The 12,843-nt window shown below is 32.8% G+C and overlaps 1 protein-coding gene across 5 annotated transcripts in view; it reads right to left on the bottom strand.

Moving 5' to 3' along the window:
* Window positions 1–12,843, bottom strand: part of DCLRE1C (DNA cross-link repair 1C) — a 45,843-nt gene that overhangs the window by 11,515 nt on the left and 21,485 nt on the right. For 4 of the 5 annotated variants that reach the window (XM_074268555.1, XM_074268557.1, XM_074268560.1 and 1 more), the window contains 2 exons: window positions 8,004–8,140; window positions 5,008–5,062 (listed from right to left, as the gene is read on the bottom strand). In XM_074268555.1, the coding sequence (XP_074124656.1) occupies window positions 5,008–5,062; window positions 8,004–8,140 (192 nt within the window). The remainder of the gene's footprint in view (window positions 1–5,007; window positions 5,063–8,003; window positions 8,141–12,843) is intronic. The other variant, XM_074268556.1, reaches the window with a different exon arrangement.

Below are 12,843 nucleotides of genomic sequence, written 5' to 3'. Positions count from 1 at the left end.
TTGATCTGATTTTTCTGACAAATATGAAACTATGTTTATAAGAATTGCACATATTTAACTTAAAAAAAAAACCCTCTAATATCACATTACAAGAAATCATTAAGGAAGACTGCCTTGAATATCTAGAAAAAGAAAACAAAGCAGAAATAGATTTAAAAAAAAATCCATTAATTGCCACCTGAAAGAAATCCCAGAAGAAAAATTTACAGGAACATCACAGCCAAGTTTCAAAGTTCCCAAAGAAGAAACTATTTGGAACAAGAAAAAAACAACTTAAACATCATGGAAGAAGGTTACACAAGACCTAGCAATGATTACGCTAAAAAACTGTGAAGTCTTAGAATACTATATTTCATAGAGCAAAAGAGCTCGAGTAACAACCAAAAATAATTTGCCCAGAAAAGTTAAATGTAATCCTGAATAGGAGGGGGGGGGAGCGGGGGAAAAGACATTGAATGAAGTTAAAGACTTTCAGTTTTTTTGTGACAAAACCAGCAGAGGAAAATTTGACATGTAACCTCCAGGAGAAATGTAAACATTAAGGCCCAATAGGGTTAAATTGTTTACTTTTTATATATGATACAAAAGATATTAGTAGAGAGTAGTATTGAAATCTTATTCTCTTCGGAAATGGGTTAAATAAGGAACATATATATCTAAAAAGGTATAAAAGTCTTCCAAATTCAGAAAATAGGAGGTAAATGGATAGGGAGAAAGAGAATAAGGGAGGGGCTTTTAGGGAGGTGGATAGGTTAATAGAAGAGCAAGGTAGCAAGAAAAAGTCAAGCAGAGGAGTAAGAAGGCACATAGGAATAGTATGAGAAGGATAGTGAGGAAAAATAGGAAAGAGGAAAATAAAAAACAATTATAGCTTAGAATATAAATGGGATGATTTTATCCATAAGATGAAAAAAATATTAAAAATTAGATTTTAACAGTAAATTGCTTTCAGGAAAGACTATACAAATGAGAGATGCACATAAAACGTAAAATAAAGGTAAGGAGTAGAATTTATCATAAAAAAAGCAGGGGTAGCAATCATGATTTCAGAAAAGGTTAAAGTTACATAACTGCTATATTATTCAATATTGTTTTAGACCATTTAAAATAGCTAGACAGTATAAAACACCTAAGAGTATATCTGCCAAAAAGACACAGGAACTATGTGACTATAAATATAAAACACTTTTTATACAAATAAAGTTAGATCCAAACAATTGAAGTAGTATTTATTGTTCATGGGTAGGTAAAGACAATATAATTTTTAAAATGAGGGGCAGCTAGGTGTTTCAGTGGACAGAGCACCAACCCTGAAGTCAGAAGGACCTGAGTTCAAATCTAGCTTAAGACACTTAACATTTCCTAGCTGTGTGACCCTGGTTAAGTCACTTAACCCCAATTGCCTCAGCAAAAATAAATAAATAAATAATTTTTAAAATGACAAATCCATTTTTGTAATACCATCCTTATTAAATTATGAAAAAAATCTGAGGATAAAATAATAATGTTCAATTAGAAGAACTAAAGGTCAAGTACTTTAAAGAAAGCAGGGGAAAAAGAAGTAAAAAAGCAAATTCAGTAGTATTAATTAGACCATAAACCACAATGTAAGGTGAAAGCATTGAAGTATAAAATGGGCAATTTTGATTATTTTAAAGTAAATTTTTATTGTATAAATAAAACCTAAAAAAGCAAGAATAGAAGGAATACAGAAAATTGGTTTAAAAAAAACCTTTCATAGACAACCTCTCAGAAGAAGATTGGATTGGAAGATTGCTGTAGTGCAAGAAATTCTGAGTCAGTTAATTTAGAAAAACATGTAAAGACTTGGACTTATGAAAGAAATTATCCACTGTCAGATAAGCAGACAGCAAGTGTAAATAGGCACAGTATGGTCCTACATAGATGTATATGAGTATACTCATATACATATGTTTGTGTATTTTTAGTATATGTATGTATATTTATAGAGATTTATTCTTAGATTATTCTATAACAGATCTTACAGATAAATAGAGTATATATATATGTGTGTGTGTGTACAGATGTTTAATAATTGTAGCCTTCTTTTGGGAGGGAAGGAAAAAAATAAAGCAAAAAGGGCATAGGAGTACAACAACAAAAACCACTACAAAAAAGCAAAAAAAGATGGACAGCTTTAAAAACCAATGTGTAGTTTTTATTATATAAGTTTTCTTGAAACGAAAATTAATGTTTTACATGGATCCTCTCTTGTATCCTGCTGTGTATATGGCGATTTTGTTCCCTTTTCTTATTTTGTACTTAAAGTTTAAAATAAATTTAAAATTTTTTTTTAATTTAGTTTCCTTCAAACTTTTAAAAACTCTATGAAATAGAAAGCAATGCTTTATTTGACTACCATTTTTTTCTTTTATGAATCATAACCAAACAGTAGGTTTTTTCTTTTATGAATCACATACAAACGATAGGTGCAAGTTCAAGATATAATTCAAGGCAAGTAAAAAAGGAAAGTTTATAATTCAGTAATTCATTTCTTCCTCTCACAGGATAAGGAATTACAAAGAAAAGGTAACACAAATAGAAAAGTATTTCTCCTCCAAAACCTACTCCCACAAAGCAGAAGTTTCATGGTTTTAAAATGCACTAAGATTTTTTGAGACACTATGTCTATTCTCACACACAGAATTTAGAATTTAATAAAAGTCAAACTCATATAAAAAATTTGTTTAAATTTATATATACATATACATATTATTATTTATACACACATATATATTCTGTTCTATAAGGTGAGTTCTTTGGGTTGGAATGGTTGTGACTACTTTAATATCCAGTTTCTAGAGATTTTGGGGGGGGCTAAAGGGGAGAAAGCAGGAGATGGGTGATGGTACTGGGAGAAGCTACCCAGAACTAAGGCAAAATTTTATTAATGTACACAAAATATAATTATTAATATGAAAAAAATTAAGGGACAGGAGCTGTTTTGCTATTCTACAGGTGACAGGAAACTAATTCTAGCTGATTAGGGTAAAGCAAATATACATGTTCTTATGCTCTTATTAATGTGACTTTGCCATATGTAAAATTGCTCCCTTCTCTTTTTAGTGCTGCATGTATAGAGAAAAAAACAAAAACAATAAAAAACAAAAAACAAAAAACAAAAAAAAATAAATAAATAAAACAGGGTTTCTAGTTTCAGAAAATTTCAAAAAGTAAAAGCCTGTCCTGAGATTAACTTAAATACCTTGGATAAGTTAGAGACCACCTATGGCTAAAAAGAATATGAAAAGAAATGTGATAGATGATCCAGAAAAATAGGCAGCCTGAGACATTCTAAGAGTAAACTAGTTGAAAATCAAAGGATATGGATTTTGAATTCTACCCAAATTTTCAAATTATTGAGAAAGGTATGAATCACACCATAGGAATTTATCACTTTAAAAATTGCCCTGAAATACTGTCTTTGTAACTAATGACTGATGTTTAGTTATTAAACATATCTTTGGTAATAAAATAAATTGTCAAAAGAAAACTGTCCACTTGGCCTTCCTGGGAAATATGACATCCCCCTCCCACCAAAGGCCCCCAAACTCCCTTTTGTGAGGTCTACCCTTTTCTCATGCTCCACAGTAAAGTACTGTTCTACTATCTAGTCTCCTTTTTTTTTTTTTTTTTTTTTTTTAATACTTTTATTTTTGTCACTGTGGGATTTCATTCAATGTTTTCTCATTCTCTATTGTTAAGCCTTTTTTCTTTATGACAAACTTTTTAACTGTACTATTTTGTATTTCTAGCCTAAGGTTTTTTTCCTTAAGTCTTTCTCTGCATTTTAGCTCCATTATTTGCAAAGTCATCTTACTAACAGGGCTGTCAAATGTGATACTATTTATGGGAAGTCATTGTTCTAAATCAGTGGTCCTCAAACTTTTTAAATAGGGGGCCAGTTCACTGTCTCTCAGACTGTCGGAGGGCTGGACTATAATAAAAACAAAAACTCACACTGTCTCTGCCCCTCAGCCCATTTGCCATAATCTGGCAGGCCACAAACCATCCTCAGCTGGCTGCATCTGGCCCGCAGGCCGTAGTTTGAGAACCTCTTTTCTAAATAGATAACTTGGCATCTCATAACTGTATTTTTATTTTACCCCAATTTCTGAAGGTAACTAAAGCTACAGTTTGAGGATACCAACTTACTGGGGATCCCTGAATCAGAGGCTTAGAGCAGGAATCAGAGGGCCTTAAGGGCTCTCTAATCTAAGCTCTCCATTTACAAAGAAACTGAATGACTTACAGAAGGTCAGCAATAAGAATGTTGGAGAGGGCATTTGGGGTCGGGTAGATTACCAACAATGAGATTCTCAGTTTGTAACTGTTCAATGAGGATGTGAACTGAGAGCCTTCAACTAAAATCTGAGGCTCAAAACACTGATGACTGATGCCTTACAGTGACACACTACAATCAGCTGGGAATCATAGCCTAAGTAGGACCTATAACTGGAAGGAAAAGAATAGTCTTTAATGTTCTAAAATGAAAATCTTAAATTATGCTGTCATAGCAAATGTCACCCAAGTCTATTTAATTTTACTTCCACATATGAGCAAGCTGAACTTGCTTCCTCATAAAAGAGCCAACATTAACTTGTCTTAGTTTTAAAAAATGAAAATTAGTGGCAATCACATTGGAAATAAATTTTCAGGGAAAATATTTCCTTAAAATTATATTGTTGTATTGTATAAAGTTGTATTGGGATTATTTTGGTTACTAATGAGAATTCCTTTGAATGATAACTAATGGTTCTATAAGAGAGATAAATTCTATATCAGAAAGCCTTTTATTTAGGAGGGCATATTTGGTAATACATATTTTAGAGAATTTTAAATAGTTTTTATTGATAAAGAAATTCCTTTGGGATTATCTTCCATGAAGTACATCAATACAAGTATTTATGAGTTACAACAAATCTGAATAGCAGAAGCAAATATATGCCTAAAAGTCGACACTAAAGCCACCCACTATCAACTTACCTCACTGTAGGAAGAATGAAATGAAAAACAAGCTCTATACGAACTCTCTCCAGTTCTAAGAAAAAGTAGCAACAACAACAAAAAAACCTCGTTAATCCATATTCACAATAATTTTGAGCTTTCCCAGGGTAGCTGTCCACTATTTAATCAACCTATAGGCAGGGGGACTTTTTTGTGTCTGACTAAACTTCAGAAATTTTAGTATATAAAATCTTTTTTTTCCTCCCGAATAAATGCAAGAAATGAGAAGTAGCAAAATATAGTGGATAGGGTGGATAGTGGATTTGGAGTCAGGAAAACTTGCATTCAAATCTTGCTCCACACACTTAGTAGCCACGCCAAACCTGGCAAGACACCTCACCTTTCTGGGCTTCAGTTCCTCACCTATAAAGTGAAGGGGCTGGATCAGTTGTTTCCTAAGGTCCCTTCCAACTTTATATCTATGACTCTATGGTCCCTCTTCCATTCATGATCCACACAGATGTTCAATGATCTTCCTAAAGTAAAAGTTGAATCACTTCCTTCTCCTGCTTAAGAAGCTTCAGTTACTCCCCAGTATATCTAGTATATTAAAAAAACTTCTCTGAACTTAAAAGTCAATTGCAATCCAGTTCCAACTATCTTTCCATATTGATTTCATGGTATTCACCTTCCCTTATTCTACCATCTGCCTCTGCATTCCCAAGAGTTAGCTTGAGTGCCAATTCCTTTTTGAGTCTTTTCTTATTCTTCCAATTGTTAATTGTCTACTCCAAAATCACTGTATTTATTTTGTATATATCTCATATTGCTTATTTGAAAACATGTTATATCCCCCTAGTAGAATATTATCATCTTGAGAGCAAAAATTATCCCATTTTTGTAATTATATCCCTAACTCCTAGCATGATGCTGGCACATTTGGGGTCTTAATAGGTTCTTAATAAATGATTGTTGATTGAATGATCAACTAATGCAAAACACAGAAGAATTTTCTTGTTTTGCATCATGCTTCTTCTCTTATCTATTGGGAAATCTTACCCACTCTTGTCTCCCCAAAATTCCTACCCTACACTTCCAAATGTCTGCTACATGTTTCTATATGATTATCTTGACATTATTTAAACTCATATCAAATTAAGTTTGTTACTCCCCCAAGAGCCTACCATTCTCCCACTTTAAAAAATTTAATTTTTTATTTTTCCTTGACCCTCACATCCAATCATCAGGCCCTATCCCCTAGATTCTAGCCCTTTTAAAATGTATCCTATCCACAAATACCAGACTAATTTTCCTAAAATGTCAGTTGTGTCATGATATTCTACTTACTGGAAAACTTTCAGTAAACTTCCAACTAGGTACGAGTTTAAAAGTTCCAACTAATGAAAACAGCATTTAAAGCCCTCCACAAATTCTCCAATCTAACTTTCCAAGTCTTATTTCTACACTATTCCCCTATATGAATCCTTTGTTCTAGCCCAACCAATGTACTCCCTGTTCTCCAAACAAGCCTTGTGTTTTCCTACCTCTGTACTTTGCTCCTGCCATCTCATGTGCTCTCCTCCTCTGCTCTCTCTTCTCTTGTCCAAATCCTAATCATTTTTCAAGAGCCAGACCAAATTTTAACTCCCTTTTCTAGGAATGATTTCTATTTCCTTTAAATTCCTACAACAGTGATTTTGAATTAAATATGTTTTCCAGGGTATTAACTTCCTGAAATTTGATAAGCATATTCAATTCCACTATCCAGATCACTAATAAAAATATTAAATAACATCTGACTTGAAACTGGTTCCTATGGGATACCAATTAACATGTACTAATCAGGCTAATAGTCACTACTAAACCTCTTTGCTGATTTCTACCATCCCCTACAAATAATGGCTTAGATTGGAATTTTTCCAAAGTCTCCACTAAAACTCAGGATTCTATAAGGCCCTATAGAGATTTAGAAACAAAATCCAGTCATGTTGGAGGCATTAAATCCATGTTGTTCCAAGTCCTATCCCAACAACATAACTCTGACAAGTCACTTAGTCTTTCCAGGCCTTCATAGGTAAAATGAAGAAGTGGAACAAGATGATTCCTAAAGTTCTCTCCTTTGCCTGAATTCTCAGAACCCATTGTTTATCACAGCAGCCTCTCATTTAGTCTCCCCACATCCAACAACTTTTTCCTCTAAACCATACTACTAACTACTACCAAGCTCATCTGTTTTATCATGGCACTTCTTTGTGATTCCAAACTTCTCAAGGTCCTCCAGAACCTGGATACAAACCACTTAGCTAGTTTTACTTTTCAACACTCATCAATCTGAACTCTACTCAATGATCAGGCATTTCTACTTAATATTCCCCACAAACACTACTTTTATTTCTATTTCTATTCCCTTACTGCTCCCTATCATCTGCTTCTTCTAATTTCAGGTAACCTCAACTCTTTTTTTTTTTTTTTTTAATGCAACCTTCATTATTCTAGCCCTTCAATAATTTTTCTATGAACTCCCATAACACTTAAGAGACTGTAGATGATGAGTCTCAAAATAAATTACTACCACCACCACTATGACAATTACATTTATCATATGCATTATACAAAATGACTATGTCAATATTTGTTTCTCTTTAAGAACATTTGATGCATTTAGGGCTAAATAAAAAGGACAAACAGCTAAAGATTTACCTTAGGAGTCAACAAGTGACCTTTAACTACTGATTATATAATTAAGTTATTCTTTAATTGTTTCTTGTTAAGCAGGCAATTTTTTTTTAACCTTCCTTCAATAAATAGTTATTGGTCAGTTGTCATTAAAACAAGCTTAGTAGAAAAGCTTAATTTAAAAAGTACAGCTTAGAAATTATAAAATTTCTTCTATTACTCTCATTTTACACTGAATTTAAAGAAAGTCAAATCAGATATTGTGAATCACAAAAGACTTTTCTAATCAGAACATTCTTTATCATACATTGATATATTGTCCCACCCTTTACTCTCTAATATACACACACATGCTTTACCTCATAATTACATTTGTTTTTCTGGTTCTTTCTCCAAACCACATTGTGGATGGCTTAATGCTGATTATATGCAATGGAGTCCCATTTTTAGAAGTAATTCCACATGGCAATCTGTTCCCGCGAAAAAATTCTTCTACCTAAATAAGACAAAGAAAAACCAAAGATTTAAACACCTTCAAATCTTCAAATTCTATCAACATAGAATAAAAATCTGATCAAAAATGGCACCATGAAAACTTGACCAATTATTAAAATCATTTCTCAAATAAAGTTTTATTTCATCTTAAATTTTGATGTGTTAACATTTCACCTATGATTATAAAGTATAACCTGTAATGGGGCTATTTTAGAGTATAGTCACTCAAGAAGCATTTAGTGTTAGACCAGAGCATTGCTGAGCTCATTGGACAAGTCCCACAAAGAAAGATTCAACAGAAAATAAGTAAAAAAAACCCAAAACTCCAAAGCTTCAAGAAAGGGCTACCTACAGATTTCAAAGGATTGAGTGTCACACACAGAAAGAAGGGTGTGAATAAGAGGAGTACTTGTAAACAAGAGTAAAACTATATGGCTAAGTGGAAAAGTCTGGAATATAGAGGCCAAAGGCTAAATTTAGGAAAGATGATTTAGGAGAATATAAGGAAAACAACTTGAAAGAAAAGAGAAACTCAATCTGACAGAGTTCTTCCATATGAAAGAGAACTGAAAAGTATCTGAGGAAGAAAAAAGGGACTCAAAGAAAAGGCAATTAGTTGATAAGACAAAGGAAATAAGTTTGTAAAATAAGGTAGAACTGGGTACAAGTACTTGTCATCTCTCCCCAAGAAAATACACACAGCAAAATATGAATGTATGTATGTGTATACACACTTATGCCAGCTAGACAGGTATATGTGTGTATATACATATATAATGTGTCCACATAAATATACATACAGTGTGCATGTGTATGTTGTCAACTTTCTCTGAGAAATCAATGGGTAAAGATCTGAAGAAGAACAGAGAAACAATCTATTTTGAACAACACAATTGAACTAAAGTCTGGAATAGAGATAAATGGAACCTTGGGGAGAGATGAACATTCACTCCATCTTAAAACGGGTAATGAAGAAAAAAACTGGAATCAATATGACATGTGTCCTAAGCTGGGGAGAGCAGAACTCAGAGAGTACAGAGGACACATCTAAAGTTAAATTCTACAGGTTGCTAGGTAATGCCCTAGATGGAATACTGGGCCTTAAGAAGTCAATCAGGCCTTAGACACTGTAGGATTCTACTGAACAGTAAACTCTCCTAATTTTTTTTTAAGTATTTGGAAAATTTGATTTAAATTAAAGTTTTCATAATTTTAGCTTAACTTCTTTATGCCTCAATTTCCTCTTTTGCAAAATATGGATAATATTAGCATGTCACAATTTCTTTCTTCCTTAGTTTATTTGTTCAACTGTAAAATGAGGATAATAATAGCACCTACCTCTCAGGGTAATGATAATAAAATGTAAAGGCTTAGAACAGTGTCTAGCATATAGCAGATCCTTAATATATAAATCTTTCCCTCCTTCCTTTTTTTCTTCTTTCCTTCCTATAGGGGAAGTCAGAGAACAATAACAGGTGGAGAATTTCATGGGAGAGATACACCTGCCAAACTGTAAACCAAGTATCCTAAAGTGAGCTCAAGGAGGGGAGATGCACAACAGAGGCTTTTTGTTTCTCATATAGTATTAAAAGTACTCCACAGAACTGAACTTGGAAGTAGAGGAGAATGGTAAGTATATCATTTACCTTTATTATATATTGCATTTCTCCAAATGTGTAGGTAGATATAGATAGATAGATAGATATAGATATATCATCTTTTCTATATGAAACAATTTGAATATGTCAATCAATAAGTATTCATTAAACATTTAATATACAATGTTAAAAAGCAGCCTATCTAGTAAATGTAAATTAAATTATCTTTTAAACTGAAAATCTGTAAATTGAGTACATGTGTTATGGGCCAATACTCTTGTACTTAAAACAAGGATTCTTACAAGGTGTTAAGCCAGTGGAATTGATAAGACAATGGTTATCTAGGTTAGCATGGTGATTAATAGTACTCTAGTTCAGTACATGTATTTAATACTTAATATAGTTCCACAAGATTCACACCTATGATGTAACTAAAATAGAGCATACAAAAAAGTGGGACAAACTCAGCCAGAGTCAGAGCCAGAAAAGACAAGTGCACTGGAGGTGGGAGCTCAAGCTCTGGGAGCCAAGGAGAGACATTCACTCACCTCACACCACGGTGGTGGCTGGCCTCCTTCACTTCCCCTACTGAGACCAAGGCTGGTCTGAAAGGCTCTCAAGAAAACTAGTCTGGGCCCCAGGCAAGGAAACTCGATTGTGAAGGAGATAATAAAGGATTTGGACTTTAACACCTGGCTATTCTCGTGGTGATTACTCTGCCTGAAATGAAGGCTGCTCCAAGACCTCCAGAAAATCAAACAAGAACATTACATACTTGTATAATAGGGTATGGGTAAATAGAAAACAATAAATAGCAAAATTGTCAAACAGATTTGTATGAAGTCAAGCATTTGGTGTAAAAAGAAACACACATTATGAAGTCTAAAAAGCCAAGTCATTAAGAACTACCAGGCCAGGGAGAAAAGTCATAAGGGTCTCTCTTGTGGATCCAGAGAACCTCTTTTACTCCAAGTTATTTTTAAAAAATGCATACATTTACACTGAAAAGTTATCTCTAAATCAGGGTATGAAAATGAAAATTAATCTTTTATTATACATAATGGTGTCACAGAAAATATAAACCTTATGACAACTTATTGTTTGCCTGAAGGAGTAGACCAAATATTGTGAATTATGTGACATTTTTTATTAAACTGTTTTCCATCAGCCTCTCTTTTTTTTCAGATCCCAGTGTTACTTACTTTGAGCTTCTGAGATCCCAGTGTTACTTACTTTGCGCTTCTGACTATAGAATCACAATAATTTTCACTGCTGATCTACTTATATGGGTATAAGTATGTATGAATTTATATACATGTGTAAATATGTGTATGTATATACACATACACACACATATACACACACGTAAACATTTCTGTGCTACAGAATTTACTGTAATATGGGAAAGGCAACTTGAGTTTCACATGTCAAAACACTGAGAAGCTATTAACAAATGCATGGACAAACAAGACAGATTCTTCTACTGTACAATAATATCATCAGTGGTATCAGTGATATCATATATTCAGAATAACTACAATTTGGACAAACATAAAGGAATTCAAATGAATGGAACTACATTTAACAAATAAGCAACAAACATATTTATGTGCAAAATGGGCAGTAAGAACTGTTCAAGTCCACATCCTTTTTTTCTACTAACTTGATAAACTGTAAAAGTAGAAGAGAATTTGTTCTCTCATTTCCAAACATAGTACTACGGGTTATTTTCCTTTGCTGTTTAGGAAAATATATTCCCTTGAGGTTTTGTATAGATATGGAAAAATAGTATCTGTTTTGTTAAAACAGAACATCAGTATATCGTAAGGGACTTAACAAGGTTTATCTGTTTACATTCCTACATGGGAGGATATTTGTAATTCATTAGAATGTTACCTTACCCTGCAGAAAAGTATGAAGGGAATGGGATAAAGGAAAGAGGGAGAATGATAGAAAGGAGGTCATACTGAGGGAGTGATCTGAGGCAAAACACTTTTGAGAAAGAACAAGGTGAAAGGAGAGAAAGAAGAGGGAAGAAATACAATTAGCAATAGTAATTGTATAAAAGGAAAAGAGAGAACTGAGTCAACGTTATAAAAAATAAGAGCCATGCCCCAATTGATAAATGATCAAAAGACATGATCTGTATCCAAAAGGCTGTAAATTCATGCATATCCTTTGACCTAACACCACCATAACTAAACATGAATACCAAAAGAGATTAAGAAAAACAAAAAACAAAAAAAGAAAAATAACCTATATGTACCAAAAAAATATTCATGGCAGCTCTCATCTCAGGACCAAAAAAAAAAAACAAAACTTGGAAATTGAGGGAATGTCCATTAATTGGAGATTGGCTCAATAAACTGGTTGTAATAAAATATTATCATTCTCTAGGAACTGATAAACGGGATGCTCTCAGGGAAAAAATAAAACCTGGAAAGTAGTCCTCCATGAACAAAGTGAAACATACTATATACAAAGTAATAGCAATGTTCTGGGACGCCCAGTAGAACAATCATCCATGACTACTCAGAAGGGCTTATGATGAAAAATCTTATCTTTATCTAGAGAAAGAGCAGATTATGTCTGAATACAGACTGAAGCATTCTCTTTCTCTCTTTCTCTCTCTCTAACTTAATTTTTCTCAAGTGTTTTTATTTTCTTTAGGGTGGGAGATTTATATTTTCTTTCACAATCTGACAATATGGAAATGTTTTTCATAACTTCACATATGGTTTCTTATTTGTGGGAGGAAATAAAGGGAGAGAATCTAGAACTCAAAAATCTTAAAAACTAATGTAAAAAAATTTGTTTTGAATATAACTGGGGGAAATGTTAAATAAATAAAATTTTTAAAAAACAGAACATCAATAATTTTTAAGTGAATAGAATGCAAAGGAAATTCAAAAACTTGTATATAATTTTCATCATTCAAAACATTTATAAAAATCCAAAAGTGAATGGTAAACACTTGCTTCCTTAAACTGCATATCATATTCTAATAATTATCTGTATCATTTTTAGAAAAAATAGTTATTGAAGTATATATGCATTTTATTGAAACATTATATGTGAGTGTAACTTTCTAAATTCTTTTGACTTT

The sequence above is a fragment of the Sminthopsis crassicaudata genome, chromosome 5 (assembly GCF_048593235.1).
Source record: "Sminthopsis crassicaudata isolate SCR6 chromosome 5, ASM4859323v1, whole genome shotgun sequence".
NCBI lineage: Eukaryota > Metazoa > Chordata > Mammalia > Dasyuromorphia > Dasyuridae > Sminthopsis > Sminthopsis crassicaudata.
This window is presented reverse-complemented; position numbering and strand designations above follow the sequence as displayed.